Here is a 19,801-nt window from a genome sequence, read left to right on the forward strand (position 1 = left end):
GGCTGTGGCTCGAATCCGTCGAAGATTAAGTCCCCGCGGATGTCAGCCGTGTAGTTTAAACTTCCAAATCTGACCTGACGGCCAGGGGCATAGCTTTCAATCTGCTCCAAATGGCCAAGTGAATTGGCCCGCAGTGCGAAGCCGCCAAAGACGAAGATCTGTCCGGGGAGGAAGGTCTCACCCTGGACTGCATCGCTATTGATGATCGTAGGAGCCATCAAGCCTGACTGTGACGACACAGAGGAACTCTCAATGAAAGCACCAATGTCGGTGTCAAAACCGGCGGATCTCGGGTAGGGGGTCCCGAACTGTGCGTTTAGGCCGGATGGTAACAGGAGACAAGGGACACGAAGTTTTACCCAGGTTCGGGCCCTCTTGATGGAGGTAAAACCCTACGTCTTGCTTGATTAATATTGATGATATGGGTAGTACAAGAGTAGATCTACCACGAGATCGGAGAGGCTAAACCCTAGAAGCTAGCCTATGGTATGATTGTTGTTCTTTATGTTGTCCTACGGACTAAAACCCTCCGGTTTATACAGACACCGGAGAGGGTTAGGGTTACACAAAGTCGGTTACAATGGTAGGAGATCTACATATCCGTATCGCCAAGCTTGCCTTCCACGCCAAGGAAAGTCTCTTCCGGACACGGGACGAAGTCTTCAATCTTGTATCTTCATAGTCCAGGAGTCCGGCTGAAGGTATAGTCTGGCCATCCGGACACCCCCTAATTCAGGACTCCCTCCATGGTCTTAAGAGTTCAATCTTAGCCTCCCTAACCAGACGTACAGTTGTCACAGCAACTGAAACTGGTCCAACAAATCATTTGTATTCTCCGAGCAACTGGTTCTATCACTTCACTTCTTTACCTACATTTTAGTTTCATGAAGTCATTGCATACTAGCTCTATTTGAAGACATTGTGTGAAGACATCCCCTCTAATTACATCTTTGTCTTGACACTATCTTCCTAATCTACTCCGTTCTACCTAGTTGTTGTTTGTCTTCACATATCACTTCAAATGTTGTTTGACATTCTAGCATGCCTAGTGTAGTTTATCTTCCGCTGTATCCTATTTAGTTACTATTTTGCTTTCGCATCTTTGAAGACATTTATAAAAATCGTCTATTCACCCTCTCTAGTTGATAACTAGCACTTCCAGAAGCACCGTCTCAGCTACGCCTTCCCACGTGACAGGAGCACGAAGCTTAAGGCCTACTTTCAACAGTATTGAACACCAAACGTGGAGGGAAACATACGCTGATATGTGTCGCTCATTGCGAGCACGACACTCGCGTCGCCCACACGCTATCCCCTATGAGCCTGGCCCACTAAGTGAAATCTCCCAACGAGCAATCACGATTTTTTTCACTTCATTTATTATTTCAATCGATTTTATTTCAACTTAAAATTATCACTAATTTTAAATAAATCTTTGTGAATTATAAAAAGTATTCACTAATATAAAAATGTTTGCAAATTTTAAAAATGACCACAAGTTTGACAAAATGTACATGAATTTTAAAAATATTTGCAAATTGTAAAAAAATGTTTTTTACAAATTTGACAAACTTTCACATTTTTTTCTTGAATTTGAAATAAGTCCACAAAATTTAAAATGTTTGCAATTTTTAAAATTCCCATAAAATTAAATAAATGTTTAAAGTGTCACAAATTTGAAAATTGTTTGCATATTTTAGAAAATATTCATGAATTAAAAATGTTAATGAATTTACAAATCTTCACAAATAAAAAAATGTTCATGAATTAAGAAAAGTTATCATATTTAATATTCAGGTGTTTGGAAAAATGTTCATGAATTTTAAAAATATTCATCTATTTTAGAAAAGAAGAAAAACTAAAAAATAGAAACTTGAGGAAATAGAAAAATCAGCAAAAGGAAAAGAAAAAAAACATGTCTGGAAGCTTCCAGAAACTGGGTAGAGAAGTTTCCCTAAATCAGCCGAAACTTTCTAGTGATTTACTATCTGCTAACAGGCCGACACAACATTAGCGTTGTGGTGAGCGATACATAGGCTCCATTCATTCATATCTCTCCTAGCTCTGCGCTTCACCAGGTCCACACGTAGAGTTGCCACACAAGCGTTCCTCTTGCAAAACCAACAATCAACAGGAGGTGCTTCCAGACCCAGGGTGCCCGCCGGGAACTCCGTCGCTCCCCTTCCCCTCTAGTCGCTGTCTTGCCGTCATGAGGGGGAGGGGAGCCCCGGTTTCTCGATCTGGCGTTGCGTCTTGGCGTGATGGCGAGAATGAGCTGATCTTTGAGCGCGGCAATGATGATTGTTGTAGATATGCGGAAGATGGTGGAGGACCCAGCCATGTGTTAAAGGGCGGGTGGGCGTTGGCCCCGGATCTGGCGTTGAAGAGGCTCGAAGGGCTCCTCCGGTCGATGTTTTTTATCGGGGTAGATCCAACCTTCCGGGGTTGGTGGCTACCGCGACTCGTTAACGCTTCCTGGCTAGGGATTTCTTCAATGTCAAGATGTGGAACAGTTTCTAGTGCTCTTCTTCTCCGGCGACGGTGAAGTTCGTGGGTGCTTGGTAGTTGCGGCGAAGGTAGTATGTAGGAGTATAACCACTTGTATCTTTCTTGGTTTTTGTTGCTTGTATGCGTTTCATCTTTGTATCGTTCCTTCTATAAATACACTGGTATAATGTATGCCTATGGTGTACATTTTCGAAAAAAGAAAAAAAGTCCACACGTGGAGTTGGGCTGAACGTCTGCGAAGCCGAAAGAAAGGCGTATCTATAATAGCTAAATAGTTTATCCCCACTATCCTTTTTTTCTTGATATGCAAGCTGTCCACATCAACAGCCCAGCCACATCATCATTTCTTCACCCACTTACGGGAGGGGCCAGCCACAAGTTAACCAGCGTAAAAAATAGTGGCCACATACGTTAGTGTTCGGTTACCAGCAGTACTGGAGGAGGAACCACCACTCCTTTCTATATTTTTTGTCTTCTCAGCGAGCAGTTATGTTTCAAACGTAACATCGGACTAAAGGCTTGACTGAAATTGTTTCCTCTTCCAAGGGCACTAGCCTAGATGCATCATCTCATCTCCCCACCATATATTTCTCTCCAATGAATAGACCGGGTCCGCGCATCTCATCTTCCAATCCCACCTATTCTATTCTTGATCGAGTCCCGACTCCTAGCCGATGGAATAGAGCTTCGGCGCCAAGATGGGCCTCGAGGGTTCGCCCGGATGAGATCGCTTCGCCGGCGCCCTGCGTCGGCTTTGCCCCTCAGTCGTACGGCCCGTCGTGCAGCCCCTCAGCCGCTCCTCCCTTTGCCCCGGCGTGAAGAACAACGATCTGTCGATCTAGTTGGTGTGGCTGTGACAGGAGAGAATACGAGGGGCTCCTTGCAGCTGGGCTCTACTTGCCTCTACCAAACTATTTTCTTTTCTTTACTCATGTTCGCTATGCTCTCTCAATTAGACCGAAACATTACCATTGGCGTCAATGTTCCCGTCAGTAAGGTAGGTGCGGTTCAGTAATGTATTACTCTTTCCCTAATTACTTGTACATCACCAAATCCGAAGGTAATTGATATTATGGACTTAATGATCTGTTTTGTCCTCTTGCAGTTCAATTAGATTTGGATTTTATTCAGAGCAGTTTTGATCTATATTTCCAAGAGCAGTTTTGATCTATATTTCCAAGAGCAGTTTTGATCTATATTTTTCGTCGACCTACCAATATTGTGTTATTGAAGGAAAATGGAATGAATAAGATGAAAGTGAGGTAACATTAATGGCCACAGATAGTGATCGTGTCTGGTGTGGCAAAGGTAACCCATTCATCATTTTTTGGTGAGACCACGTAACTGAAGTGAGACTTTTACCACTGATTTTTTGGAGATGCTTTGTTCGATGTAGTTGCTCAATGCTTTATGATATGTCGTGCTTCACAACTGAAACACGCTTTTACCACTGATTTTTTGAAGATGCTTTGTTTAATGTAGTTGCTCAATGCTTTATGATATATGTCGTGCTTCACAACTGAAACACGCTTCACTGCCTCCTCTTGTCCGTTGGCAAGCCGCATCCAAACAGAAGGAGCTCGCATTGGAGCAGTGGAGCTGCACTACTCAAGCTTGCTCTCACCGCAATCTATGCATATGCATTGCATCAACATCTAATCCTGGTATAGGCACAACCTTCTGATGTGAGATTGGCACAGCCAATTTTGGTAAGGCACGTGATGAATGTCAATTCCCCAGTTTATGCTTGACGATACTTTTCATTTGTATGTTTATCGTGCTTAGTTAATTATGGCGATCTCATGGTCTCCTGCCATCTCTATCCTTTTTTGGGTTATGATGTGATTGTGAAAATCCCCCATCATCACAAGGTAGGTAAAAGTTCATATTAGACCATTTAAATCCATAAGGCGAGGCTAACTGCATTTCAATCTGCAGAGTTATTGATCATAAATTAATAATTAAGGGAATACCTGTATGTATGTGTTGTGCTACAGAAGATAGCCCATTGGACTGTCAAAGGTGAGATTTCAGTTAAGTCCATAAGCCGAGGCTAACTGCATTTAATTTTGTTTTGTTGTTCAACCCTGATAGGAAAGATGAGCTTGCTAGCTTGGACCAAGGCTGCATGAGGAAGGCCATCAACTGGAATAGTTTGGACGTCAAGTAACTAGAATTTGGTTCATTTCATACACAAATCATCTTCTTTGCTGGTAAAAGTAACAAACTATCAATATCACCATATTATGCATATGATTTTACTGTTTTTCTTTGTATTGAGCATTGCTCCGTGAGCTATATAAATTCTTTATTTTTTATCTATATTCGCATACTACTATGTTGCAAACTTTTAGCCATTGAAGTCTCCAGAGCATTTGTTATTAGCATAGCTTTGCTGGCAAATCTGTTTGTTCTCGCGTACCAAAAAATATCTATGATGAAAGTGGTATACGACATCTTGCTTGGTGATTAAATGTTACTGTAATTTTGGTTTGGATAGACAAAGTGTTGCGCAAAATATAATAACATTTTGTACTGTAATAGTTCATACTTATCATACTTTCTGCCATGTAATTTTTATATGTATATATACTGTTCACATTTGCCAAAAGCTTGAGCAACCCAAGCAAAGTTTCCATCTGGTTGTTTGGTCCAATTATCATTGTTTCTAAGCAAATTATATACATTTCTGGATTCATATGCATGTATGATCCTACCTCATCCATTATTTGTTTCATTTTAGATAGGATTGACTGAAATTAGCATTTTACTTTATGAAACTCACAATATATGCACTAAAATTCCCGCAGCAACGCGCTGGTTTCCTTCTAGTTGTGTAAAAAGTTACGTACGGGTTCGCTGTGAACTTCCGACCAGGTCGAATCCCTAGCCCACGCCACGACGCCATTTGTTCCTCGTCAGGAACCCTAGCCGCGCCAGCCCGCCGCCGCCCCGCCGGCAGCCCTCCGCGGCCCTCTCCTCCTTCCGTCCCGCCGTCGCCTTCCTCTCCTCCTTTCCGTCGACCTCTTCGCCGCCGTTGGCCTGCTTTGCCGGGCTGCAGCCCCATCTGGGCGCTCGGGCCGTAGTCTTTGCGGAGGAAACCAGCCGAGCAGTCCAGTCCACACACACCCCAGGCCCGCTTCTGGCCCATATGCCGGCGACAACCAACCGGACCAGAGCTCCTCGACAGACACAGACACAGCGCCTCCCAAGCCCTAACGGCAACACCAACACCGGCCACGCGGCGGCCGGCTCACCGTAGCCGTCCCCTCGCGCTCGCCTTCGCCAGCGCGGCAGCGCCGTCCGTCGGTGTCGCACCCGCCACCACCTCTTCCCCCTCTCCCTTCCGCCGCCGCAACCGCGCAGCTGCCGCAGCCACTCGCCGCCGACACCAAACCGAGCCGCCCGGCCGCCTCCTGCTGTTCCGCGCTCGTCCCTTGCCGTGCATATGGACGAAGAGCGCGTGGAACGGGAAGGCCGCCGCCTCAAGAAGAAGGCGAAGCATCGTGATGAAGAGGGGAAGGCGAAGGATAAATTGAAGCGTCGCACAGATGAAAAGGCAACTGAGGCTGATTCGGTCGAAGAAAAAGTTAAGGAGGAGGCTGTGGTAGGCGCTGCGGAGGAGAAAGAAGGCCACAAGCGCAAGAAAGGGAAGGGCCGCAGTGAGGAGACGAAGAGCAAGGAGAATGTTCCAGTCGTTTCAGGTAGCATAGAGAACGGTGTTGGTGAGGAGCAGGCCAAGAAGTCGGGCTCGATGGCGCCTTGTTCGGAGGGTGCCATGAACAAAGACAATGTGAAGAAAGACAAGAAGAGAAGGAAGGAGGAGAAGAAGAAAGAGAAAGAAGCTGATATGACTGAGCAGAAGCAGAGTTTTGATACTACTGTTGGTAAGGAGCAAGCTGAAACTTCTGGCTTGATGGAGGTAACGCCCTGTTTGGAGCTCGCCCAGGGCGATATGAGCAAAGACAAGGTGAAGAAAGTCAAGAAGAAAAAGAAGGAAGAGAAAGAAGCTGAGAAGACTGGGCAGCAGAAGCAGACATTTGATACTACTGTTGGAAATTCAGGGGCAAAGTATGCAGAGGGAGACAAGGTTGAGGGAAAACAGTCTAGCAAGGCAAAGAAGAGCAAACGCAAGAGTGATGATGGTGCACCTGCTGCTGATCAAATCGTGACAAGAGAATACAAGAAGAAAAAGAAGGAGCATTCAGTTGTGCTGGAAGAGAGCAGCCAAACCGAAAATAGCAATGAAGGTGAGAATAGAGAGATTAAGAAGGGAGGAAAGGAAAGGAGTAAAGCCAGTCCAGACTTTAGTGAGAATGCATCTGCTGGGGGAGAGGAAGCTGGTGTAGATGGTAATGATGATAAGAAGAAAAAGAAGAGCAAGGGGATTGGAGGAGGGAAAAAAGAGAAAGAAAAGTCAGTTTGGTCAACAAAGGGTAAGCAGGTGAGTTTTGCTGATTCCGCGGAGATGTTTAGAACCGAAGGTGGTGACAGGGAGGGGATTGGAGGAGGAAAGCAGAAGGAAAAGGCAGCTCTGTCAAAGAAGAAAGGTAAGCGGGTGAGCTTTGCTAATTCTGCGGAGGTGTTTAGCATTGAAGGTGGTGATAATGAAGAGGATGGCATCAGCGATGAATCGAAAAGTGTGCATGGTCGATTTACCCCAGAGGAAGACGCCGCCCTCATGGAAGCTATGAGGGGTTACGCAGAGGTTGCATCTCTTGCTTTAAATTTTTGCATTCATGTTACAATGAGCAGATTTAAACTGAATGGAAGCTATGCCCATGTTTTTTTTTGACAAAAGGCTGCTTCTATTTTATAATTTAGATGGATGTTTTTTCTTTAACTTAATATGATTGATTTCAACCATATGTTATTTTAATTTGATCCAACCTACACATGGAACTATGGTAATTTCTTTTAAATCACAGCATATCGATAAAACATGAACTTATTACAGTTACTTATTACTTATAGGTGCATATGTTATACTCCCTCCGTCCCAAAATAAGTGTCTCAACTTTGTATTAACTTTGTTCTAAAGTTAGTACAAAGTTGAGTCACTTATTTTGGGATGGAGGGAGTATATGGGTTTGTATAAAGCACTCCAGCTGAGCATTTAATATGGAAGTTTTTTTGTATCGAATCAAAGTATTCTATGACGAACGGAAGTATGCTTGTCCTGTAAATAAAATGTTCGTTCCCTTAGGTAGGAACTGGCTGGGAGAGTTATAGAAAGTTCCTTACAGTGGTTGGACTTTACAAATAGTCGAATATATATATTAATTTACCATATTTTCTCCATTGTTTTTTAACTTATGTACTTATTTTCTCCATTGTCTTTACTGTTAAGAAGTAACCATTTATTTTTCCAATGTGATTTAGTTGAACTTCATCTTGCTGTGAATTTTTAATTTGAATTTTAATATAAAGAGAATAATTAAATGCATGAATATAAATCTTCAAGTATATCTTGAATACTCATTTTGCGCTAATGTATGCTAAATTAGCATCTACAATGGTCTCATTTTGAAGTTAAATTATTTTGGATTTTGTGCATATCCACCAATATTCTATTTTGCTTTCTGCCTACCCTTCCTTTACCCATTAATGTTATATTCTTTTTTTGTGTGCTCGAGTTTTATGTGTTGATTTTTTTGTTTACCACTAAATTCGCTCGTGATTGCAAATACCATGCCCAACATAATTGAGAGAGTTCTCGTTGTGTCTCTTATTTTAGATGAAGCAACTGGGAGAGAAAGGTTTAGAGATGATTGGGTCTTGTCGTAAATATCCAGAGCTAAAGGGTTGTTGGGATGATATAGGTAAGCCAAAAAATCTGGAGTTATGTTCTTCAACGTTTCCTCCTCATGCTCTTCGTGTGTTAATGTCAGTTATGCATGTAACCTTTATGAAAAAGTCTTTATTAAGACCCACCATCTCACGTTGAATTTCCAAGCAATCAACATCCATCCCTTTTTCTTACCTGGATTGCAGACAACTTATAATATTTAATTGCTGATGCACATTCTTTGCAGCGAAATCGTTACCCCATAGACCTTACTTGGCCATATACAGGCGAGCACATACATTACTCCATAGGAGCACCAGATGTAAATGGACAGATGAAGAAAAAGAGCAGATTCGGCGGTACGCAAATTCCTTTTGCTGAGACAAAATTATATTTGTTTTCTGCATGATCCATATTTACTCAATTGTCTTTACTATTAAGTAATCATGTTGTTATCTAATGTGATTAAGTTGAACTTCATGTTTGGTGCTACTTGTTAGTATGTGTTTACAAATCCTTACTCCTATTGAAGATGTCAATTAGTGACAGGGTCCTGTTCGCCTCCTTCTCCCTTCCTGATGTTTATACCTTTTGCTTGGTGGTTATGTGTGTCACCAAAGTCTGATAAACCAACATCAACCTGCATGTGCCACTAATGTATATTAGCAAATGCCTCTATGTAGTCTAATTTGTTTATCCCAATGTAACTTGTTACTCTGTTTGATACTTTTTGCAAGTTCTCCTTGCGATCTCATAGCAGAGCTACCTGATACATGGTTTGTTTTGGGTTCATGGTATGAGAAAATAAGGTTCTCCCGTCAGGCAGTTAACAAACCTATAATTCCAGTGCATGGACTTTGATTTCCATGAATTAATTTTGTTTTGCAACTAATAAATTAGATTATGTAGGAGTTAAAAAATTGAAAAGGGAGGTAGGTGCTTGTTGGGTGGGCCTGGCTCCGTCGCTTGAAGTAGAGGGAGTAGCTAATGCAAAATTTCCATGTCACCTGTTGTCAACTTCCTCATGGGCTTCTTGTCACTGCTACCACTGTCCCAATCTATTTACTTTGACTCAACCTAGCACTCCCACTTCCTTCAAATGGCAGTGGAAGGGGGATGAGGATATGCTTGTTTGACAGGGACAACAGTGGTCTGATCTGACCTGTCTGACATTGGAGCAAAATCTGATGGTGACAAAGGTTAGTTGCATTGGTGAGGGTGGTGACTGGTGTAAAGTGTAAACCTTTCAAAGCGTCATCACCATCAGAATGCATCACTGTTGTCAAGTAAGCATATGGGATTGCCACTCCCCATGAATCATACTGTGCACCAGCCAATTTCAGATTGTTAGCCAATCTTGAATGAGATTGTGCGGTGGATTACTGTTTGCCCTGACGTGATTGTGATACTATGATTTAGATTGAAGCACTTTCTTGATATTCGTATTGAAAAATGTTTTGATATGTCCTGTTGTTGTTTCACATGATTAAGATTAGATCGCTGCATTATGATGCAGGTTTGTCGAGAAAAATGGCACGGATTGGAAAACACTGGCACAGGAACTTGGAAAGAGTGAGATCCATGTAAAACATGCTTGGAGAAGAATAAAACCTAAGAAGAAAAAAGGTGCCCGTTGCTCCTAAAGTTCTATCATATTTTAGCTAATACATCTGTCGCAACTGTAATATTTCAGCACTACTTTAACATGTATGTTTATTTTAGGAATTAGGATGTTTTTATTCTTCGGGCATGATTTTTCTCACATCATTTTGTCACTACTCAGGCAAATTTGTCATGTTAATGGTAGTAGTTTAACCCAGCTCTGCATTCTAGTTAATATTTGGTTTAGGTATGTCATGTGCAACAACAACAAACCTCACATATTGGTTTGCTCTAATATTGAAATTACTGACAAAACAGGAGTTGAAACGACAGCATGAGTTGGGGGCTAAAGCATCTATACTATCACAAAGTGTGTTTGTAGATGATTATTTATCCAGTTTTAAGATGTTAACTATCAGTTAAATGCAAAGTTTGGTCATGAGATAAGTAAAGGGATGATTGTATTCTTGGTAATCATCATGTGAATATGGAAACCATACGTCCTACCTAGTGAATGCATTATCTTCTTTTTGGGGTGAAAGTGAATACATAATCGTGATAAAAATTATGCATCCTACCCAGTTAATGCAGTATCATCATGCGATAAAATTTAGACCTTCTTGCTAACCTTTTCCTATTCTGTGTGTGCATCCTTTGACTGGTTATATGTTTCAGGTGCTGATGATGAAGAGGATGTCAGTGGTGGTGAATCTGAACTTGTACATGGACATCGGTTTACCACAGAGGAAGATGCCATCCTCATGGAAGCTATGAGGGATTACGCAGAGGTTGCATCTCTTGCTTATATTTTTTGCATTCATGTGACAGTGAGCAAACCTAAACTGAATGGAAGCTATGCCCCTGGCCTGGGGGTTTGAGGAAAGGATGATTGAACTTTATAATTTAGATGGATAGTTTCTCTTTAACATAAAATGATTGATGACAACCATATGTTATTTCAATTTGATCCCATCTACATGTGGAACTACTATCAATTGTGTTTTAAATCACAGCATATCGATGAAACATAAACTTGTTATTACAGTTATTACTTATAGGTGCATGTGTTATGGGTTTGTATAATGCACTTCAGCTGAGCATTTAATATGAAGTTTTTTTTTATCGAGTTGAAGTACCGTATGACCGTACTGAAGTTTGCTTGTCCTGTACAAATGAAATTTTCTTTCCCTTAGCTTGAAAACTTACCAGAAAGTTTCCTATGATGGTTGGACTTTACAAATATAGTCGAATACATATTAATTTTCTGCATTACCATATTTTCTCCATCGTTTTTTAAATATATTTACTTATTTTCTCCACTGTCTTTAGTCTTTACTGTTAAGAAGTAATTGATTTAGTTGAATTTTATTCTGCTGTGAATTGGTAGTTTGAGTTTTAATATCAAGAAAATATTAAATGAATGAATATAGATCCTCATGTATATCATGAATACTCATTTTGTGCGAATGGATGCTGACTTACATCTACAGCTCATTTTGAAGTTAAATCATTCGGAAAATTTATGCTACATATGTATGCAAAAGTGCTCTCCCATGTGGTGGCATCGCAATGGGATTTTCCTCATCAGTTGCATGCAGGAATCTCCCGCCTCACGCTGACATCATCACATTAATTGCTAAATTAGAAATTTCACAATGATTTATTTCACATACCGTTAATCCGATTAATAATCCGTTTTCGCTGGCGAGTTTGTCTTGACGAGGGCTTTGAAACTAGATCCCATGTTGACATGTTTCAGCAATTTTTTTGTCCCCATCAGTAGCTATGCTATGTTAATCGTGGTCGTCATGTTAGCAGTGAACAATTCCTACAATAACTGTGTATAGTTACCAGGCAATAGTTTTGTATGTTTTTAGACATCACAATGTTATGCAGAGCTCGAGAGTTACTATTCAAGTGTTAACAATAAGTAAGACGTGGTATGAACCAGCACAAGTACCATGAAGCAAGTCTTCTAGTGGCGTACATTGACGTTCAACAACATCGCAACCAAGTTAATTTAATCTGGCAACTAAATGGCCAATAACCTGGTAAGTAAGTAACACCAACCTGGCAAGTACAGATGAAAAAAGAGAAGTTGTCGAAATGAAAAGTGGATCGTCAATCGGGTTAACGGTTTGAGGGATAAAACTTTTTTAAAATTGGAACATGAAGAAATCTTTGCTGATTTCAGTTTATGTGTTATTTTTACATGCATGCAAGAGATAGATGAGGCTGATGCCCTGCATGGGAAGGACTTTTTCAAAATTTGAATTTGAAGAGATCTTTGATGATGTCAGGCTTATATGTTATTATTACATGCATGCCAGAGATAGATGAGGGTGATGCCCTGCATGAGAAGAAACCATGCGGCACTGCTCTTAGTTCAGTCCTAAATTATTTTGGATTTTGCGCATATTGTCATACTAATATTCTATTTTGCCTTCTGCCTTCCCTTCCTTATCCATTAATGTTAATTGTTTTGTGTGCTTGAGTTTTATGTGTTGATTTTACCTTTTTATTTACCACTAAATTCGCTCCTGATTGCAAGTGCCATGCCCAACATGTTTGAGACAGTTCTCGTTGTGTTTCTTATTTAGCTGAAACAACTGGGAGAGAAAGGCTTAGAGATGATTGGGTCTTGTAGTAAATACCCAGAGCTCAAGGGTTGTTGGGATGATATAGGTAAGCCAAAAACCTGGAGCTAAGTTCTTGAGCATTTTCTCCTCATGTTAAGCCTGTCTTTGTGTGATAGTGTGAGTTAAGCATGTAACCTGTATGAAAAAGTATTTCTTGAGACTTACCATATCATGTTGAATTTCCATGTAATCATCATTCCATTTATTTTTCTAACCCTTATAGAAGACAACTTACAATATTTAATTGCTGATGCACATTCTTTGCAGCGAAGTCGTTACCCCATAGACCTCACGAGGCCATATACCATCGAGCGCGTATATTACTCTATAGGAGTGCTGAACGTAAATGGACAGATGACGAAAAAGAGCAGATTCGGCGGTACATAAATTCCTTTTGCCGAGACAAAATTATATTTGTTTGCATGACCATATTTACTCAATTGTTTTTATTATTAGGAAGTACTATCATATTATTGTTATCTAATGTGATCAAGTTGAACTTCATGTTTGCTGCTACTTTGTGTCATGTTTACAAATCTCCACTCCTATTGAAGATGTCCATGGTGATGGTGGTCCAATCACCTCCTTCTCCCTTCCTGATGTTTATGTGACAAAATATGCAACATCCATTTCCATGAGGCCTTGATATATATAGAAATGATATATATGCAGAAAACCCCCTATACAATTTGGGGGGGGGGGTATTACATGACATATACTCCCTCCGTTCCTAAATATAATTCTTTCTAGAGATTTCAATGTGAACTACATACGGATGTATATAGACATATTTTAGAGTGTAGATTCACTCATTTTGCTCCGTATGTAGTCCGCATTGGAATCTCTAAAGACTTATATTTAGGAACGGAGGGAGTATAACTCTAACTACCCCCTCCCTCTTTTAAACTCATGTTGAATCAACAACACTGAGTTCGAAGATAGTCTGGGTCTTCGTGAAGATATCCGCTAAGTACAACTAGGAAGGCACATACTCTAGAGCAATCATCTGATCAACACCAATGTGCTTTAGAGGGTCACGACCCATACTGATAGCACTCGTACCGTTGGACGAAAGAAGAGTCAGTGTAGTGACAAACACCAAAATCTTCAAGCAACCACCGTAGCCAAGTCACTTCTGCTACCAAAAGAGCCATACCTTGTGACTTAGCCTCTGCACTCGAACGGGAAACTGCAATCTGTTTCTTCGTCTTCCAGGCAATGAGAGAACCACCACGAAAAAACATAGTAAGCAGAAAGCGATCGATGATCCGAAGATCGCTAGGCCAAGTCGTCTCAAATAGTCCTATAGTTATAGCAAACTGGATCGTGGAAAGAAAAGACGATGCGAGATAGTCACACGAAGATATCGTAGAACTTGAAGTAGGTGACTGTAGTGAACCGACTCAGGATGTGAATTAGATGGGAGATATCCGGACAAGTGACGGCTAGGTAGACAAGACTCCCAACAAGGTGACATTAGCGTGTCGGATCCGAAAGACGCTCACCTCACCATCAGAAGCCCGGAGGTGGACGTTGAGCTCCATTGGAGCCTGAACAATGTGCTCATCCGCAAGAGCAGAGCAAGCAAGAAGATCTTGGATGTACTTCCATTGGGATATCAAGAAGCCATTGGAGGTAGAAGAAACCTCAATCGTAAGGAAGTAGCGCAAAAGACCAAGATCAGACATAAGAAACTGCTCACTAAGACGAGCCTTCACAAAGGCAATGCACTCAGAGTCGTCGTCGGTGATTATATGTCATCGATGTATAGAAGAAGAGCCCGGCCACAAGACGAAAGGTGGACAAGAGAGCGGGATCATGAGCACTCGGTGAAAAACCACTAACAGTGACCACTAACGCTAAACCCTTGAATCAGGCAGGAGGGGCTAGCTTAAGGTCATGAAGAGAGCAATGAAGACGACATAGCATGTTGTCCGGCGTAATACCCATGTGGTGGGTGCATGTAGACCTCCTCACGCAACTCACCATTAAGGAGGCCATTATGGACAACACGCTAAGAGATTTCTGTAAAACCTGCCGTATCAAGAATGTGCCCTTGTCATCAAGTAGGGATTGTCACTCCTTATGAATCATACTGCACACTATCCCATGTGAGATCACTGGCGAATCATGAATGAGATTGTGTGGTGGAGCTGTTTACCCTGCCACGATTGTGATACTATGATTTAGATTGTGTTGTAACTTGTGAAGCGACTAATATCTCTCTTACACATAGCATACTTTCTTGATATTTGTTATTGAGAGATGTTTTGATATCTCCTGTTGTTGCTTCACATAATTAAGATCAGATCACTGCATTATTGCGCAGGTTTGTCGAAAGCAATGGAACGGATTGGAAGACATTGGCACGGGAACTTGGAAAGAGTGAGATCCACGTAAAAGATACTTGGAGAAGAATAAAACCTAAGAACTTGAAAAAAGGTGCCTGTTGCTCCTGAAGTTTTATCATCTTTTGGCTAAATTATCTGTCGGAACTGTAATATTTCACTGCAACTTCAACATGCAAATGCTTATTTACGCCATTTTAATTCTATGAGCATGAGTTTTCTCACATCATGTTGTCACAACTCAGGCATGTTTGTCAGGTAGTAGTTTAACCCATCTTTGCATATTGGTTTGTACTAATAAAAAGTTGAAACAACACCATTGTTGAGTTGGGGGCTAATACAGCTATGCTATCACAGTGTGTTTGTAGCATTGTTTTTAAGGCGTCACTTAGGAGTCGCCTAAGTGCTGAGGCGCCCCAGGATGGTAAGGCGTCCGCCCTGCCTTAGACATGAAACGTACGACTGCTTCAGTGAAGGGTCCACTGCTGTCAAAGGTATCTGCTACCGCCTGTTCCTCGCTGCATCATCCTTGCGGCTGCTTCTGGGGCTTGGAGACGACGGCCCCACCATTCCCCAGTACTCCAGCGAGCATCCCTTCATTTGCCTGCCTCCACCGTCGCCTTCCCTTGCCCGATATACTCTGCTGTTGAGGAAGAAGGGATGCTGCAGTGAGGGAGAATCAGAGAATGCCAGGGTTATGATCAGAAGGGAGGAGTTTTAGGGTTGTATGCTGCTGCTGCTACAACGAGGAAAGATAGCAGGTGTGTGGCGGCTGTGGTGAGGGAGGAGGGAGTGAGGATAGTGGAATTAGGTCACGGGAGGAGTATATAGCTACTAGATGGGCTTTTGGGCCATAGGGGAGTGCATAGGTCGTGGCCCATCTCTCAGTCTTTCTTATTTTTCCTTGCAATATACGTGCTAAACTGCTTGATTGCTCTGTTCCTCTATGTCTAACGCGTCGCCTTGTCTCACCTTACATGCTTCAAAGGTAAAGGCGGGGGTTAGGCGCCTCGCCTTGCCTTACCGCCTCAGGAACAATGGTTTATAGATGATTATTTATCCAGTTTTAAGTTGTTGACTATCGGTTAATTGCAAAGTTCATTCATGGGATAAGTAGGGAGGATTGTACTGAACAAAATTCTGGGTATAGATTGAATGATAAAATTGGTAAATTGAATGTCCTATACACGTGAATGCATTATCTCATCATTTGGTAAAACTGAATGTAGTATCATCATGTGATAAAACTTATGCATCCTAACCAGTTAATGCAGTATCATCACATGATAAAAAATATGTATCCTACCCAGTTAATGCCGTATGCGATAAAATTTAGACCTTGCTAACCTTTTCAATTCTGTGTGCATTCCTTGACTGGTATTTTTTCAGGACGTTGGACTCAGGATGAACACCAAAACTTGTTTGATTTGGTGAACCTTGACTTGCGTCTGAAAGCCCATCAAATCAAAAATCCTGATCATCGGCTGGTTTGTAATTTACCAATGTTGTTGATATTGTGTATTTTGGTCAAGCTTTCCTGATTTGAACTGTGCTCACAGCTGTTCATATTCTTGAATCACATGATTGAATCTAATGAGGTGGCTTACTTATCATCTGTGACAGCTAAGAGATAACATTTCCTGGGAGGCCATCAGTGATAAATTGACCACCCGTAATCACAAGAATTGTTGCCTCAAGTGGTTAGTATTTCTATTTGCTGCATATATATGCATAACTTTGTTTTCTCATTGTATCTGTACTAAACGCTATGTGCATTGCAATCTTTAATCCATGTTCTTTTTTCCCATCTTCTCCTATTTATTGTTTCTATATCTAAATTGTTCATTTTGACACTTCAGAGATAAAATGCAGTGCTTGTTGTTGAATTGCATCAGATTGATTTAAGTGCTTAACCGAGTACTTTGTATTGAAGCGCAAATCCTTTGCGTTTTCTCGAAAAGTACTTTGTATTGCATCAGATCCGTTTATCTGAATTTATTTAACTTAGTAGACCTTGCAACTGGTTTGTTTTAGCCATTCTATGAATACAAATTTTCTTGGAATTATAATAATTAGAGATGAAGAATCTTAATTTGCTTAACCAGGCATGCTTGTATTTACAGAATTGAGATCTGTATATTATTAGCTTTTCTACGTTTGGGGATTGGGCTAATGGGATAATGTGGGCTTCATTGAATTTAACTAGTTTTAACACATCCTTCATACACCTAAATCTTGTGCTTCTATATGCGTATATGCATCTTCAGACTGGGTTACACGCAAGTTATGTAACGGCAGCATGACCATTAATTCATGATGCTCTTTCAGGTACGAAACATTAGCATCTCCGATGGTCAAGGAAGGAGTCTGGGCTGATGTTGATGATTATCTACTGGTGGAAGCGTAAGATTCTACAGACTATTATAATGATTGCCTTTTTGCCATTGAAACACTGCACATTGTTTTGCAACAGAGTTAAAAAAGAACTGTTTCGAAAGGTAGGGTTTAGCCTGCCTATGGAGATATTGTTTCAGCAATTCCTGAAAGTATTGACGTGTGGTTGATGCCAATAATGCTGTGGGTGTACATAGTACCATGAAGGCATGAACTTTAGAAGAATTTCAGTAATGAGGAAGGATGGAAATCAGGAATTTTTACATTTTTGGTCATGTTGTCTGTTGCTGTTTGCCTGGTCTTGTTGTCGAGGGTGCTTGTTGTTTAGGGTTACAACTCACGATGTAATGAGGAGGGATGGAAATCAGGCATTCTTACATTTCCCCCCTCTCTATTCTTGGTAGCTTGCACCAGTTTTAACATTGTAGTCTTTGTTTGGTTTTGAACTAACTGAACACTGTTATGGGCTATATGGAACGGAAGACAGTGTATGTTTATGAGTGGGACTAGAGTACAGTAAGAGGTTGCGCGCTCACCCTCAGGTGCATTCCATGCCTCGTTCCTGGCTGTAATACATGAGGCTCTGAGTGATCAACTTATGGTGAAACTTTCTGGTTTATTTCTTGAACTAAAAGAGATCGATTTCTTTGGCTCATTTGTAGCAATATAGGATTGAGTCAGTGTTGCTGCAAGGCTGTGTGTTGAATATTCCATGACTCCCCTGCAAGTTTGATATTCTTATGCTTGATGATTGTAATGGTGCACGCCTTGGTTATCTAAGATGTAGTATGACAATATGGGTCCTGCAAAACAAAAAGTTTTGGAGTCGATTTGTTCTGGCTTGTTTTTGCATTAAGAATCGCGGTATTATCCTCAGTTGGGGTGGGTTTATCTCACCCTGGGGTGTGGGCAGGTAACAAGCATACATGCGAGCTAATATATCATATCCATCTGCCTTTTCTCCAAATTTGCACATAAGCTTTGTTTCAACAGAAAGAAACACAAGTCCTTTCTCTCTCTCAACGATCTATTTATTTGCATGGCAGTTGGACTGAAGTTAGTGTATTAAATGCTATTTTTTTTCAGGCTTAGGCCTCCTATATGTGTTATTTATTTTCAGTGTCTTGTTACAATGAAACAAAAATATACTCCCTGTGCTAATTTTTTGACGAAAAATAGGCTTCAAAAGGTTGATGCTGTCTGTATTGAAGATGTTGACTGGGACAGCCTACTTGATCACAGGTTAGTGCTGTCTGCTGATCTAACTCACACAACCTTTAACTATGCCATGTTCTTGATCACAAAGTAGTTTGGTTCAGTTACCCCATTTTATCAACTCCAATGGTCTGAAATACTCTAATGCGGTCTAAACTAAAGGTGGCATGTTATTGGAGTAAATAGTCTTTCCTGTGAAGGATATGAAGCAAATACCAACTTCTTTTTTCCTTGACAGCCAGAGAGTTTGTTAACAGAGCTGTTAACTTTACTTATTTGTGCCTTAGATTTAAATTTTAGCAAAATGGACAATAGCGAATGTGCATTTGGGTTATGTACCAAGTTTGATTAAATCCTCCCAATAACCCTGGCATACACTAGTACCTTAGTGCTGGATTACTGGTATACTTGGTATTTTGTCAGGAAGCTTGGGTTTCATGTCAAGTTTCAGAAGGGCATGCATTTTCATACAGAAACAAATTCTGGGACCCTTGTGGTTTGGGCTTCATGTCAAGTTTCAGAAGGGCATGCATTTTCATACAGAAACAAATAACAAATTCTGGTACCCTTGTGGTTTTATAATAACGGGGCTATTCACTCTTTACTCAGGTCTGGGGAGGTTTGTCGTCAAAGATGGAACCAGATGGTCCGCGCCATTGGTGGCCACAGGGAGAAGCCTTTCATCGAACAAGTGGAAGTGCTGTCGAGGCGCTACTGCCCAGAAATGATTGAATACAGGAAGTGAGGAAAAAGTGTAGGAATTATCACCCGTCAAACTTGTAAGCCCAGACAAAACAGCAAGCATGATGTGTCAAATCTTGCTCGTCACTTCCATGGTATGTGGAGTAGCCCGTAGGATGCCAGGCTTGCGGGATTTATGGGGTGTAGAAATGTATCAACGGTACATGGTTCACCAGTGAGCAAGCTAGGTTATGATTTTGTTTTCCTTCTATTGTCCTCACGAACATCTTTACTCAAACCTGAATACATGATCACTTCAGGGACTCCACTCATCTGAATTTGTTCGTGCCATTTTTTATTTTTAGTTATTTTATGGTATTCATCGAACTTAATTTGCTAGAGGCTGCACCCCACTCATCTGAATTCAGGTACTCCCTCTGCTGGATACATGATCACTTCTACCTCGGCAAGTGGCACGTTGCATGTGTGCAATTTGCCGCAATCTGGGAGTTTTTTTTCATTTTTCCTAGATCCGTTTACTTAAAATGTTTGTCTCGTTCAAATCTCAAATCGTTTTCATCGTTGGATTCCTCGTGTTGAGATCTTTAAAACTAACTCGATCTCAT

At 41.1% G+C, this 19,801-nt stretch overlaps 1 protein-coding gene across 1 annotated transcript; it reads left to right on the plus strand.

Moving 5' to 3' along the window:
- Nucleotides 1-5,362: 5,362 nt before the first annotated feature.
- Nucleotides 5,363-19,503, plus strand: LOC125519732 (eukaryotic translation initiation factor 5B-like). The gene is made up of 13 exons (XM_048684476.1): nt 5,363-7,216; nt 8,246-8,330; nt 8,544-8,655; nt 9,813-9,922; nt 10,574-10,686; nt 12,499-12,583; nt 12,805-12,916; nt 14,867-14,979; nt 16,275-16,372; nt 16,509-16,585; nt 17,214-17,288; nt 18,459-18,521; nt 19,104-19,503. The coding sequence occupies exons 1-13, from the start codon at nt 5,957-5,959 to the stop codon at nt 19,237-19,239; spliced, it is 2,439 nt and encodes an 812-aa protein (XP_048540433.1). The 5' UTR covers nt 5,363-5,956; the 3' UTR covers nt 19,240-19,503.
- The last annotated feature ends 298 nt before the right edge of the window (nt 19,504-19,801 follow it).

The sequence above is a fragment of the Triticum urartu genome, chromosome 7 (genome assembly GCF_003073215.2).
Source record: "Triticum urartu cultivar G1812 chromosome 7, Tu2.1, whole genome shotgun sequence".
Lineage (NCBI taxonomy): Eukaryota > Viridiplantae > Streptophyta > Magnoliopsida > Poales > Poaceae > Triticum > Triticum urartu.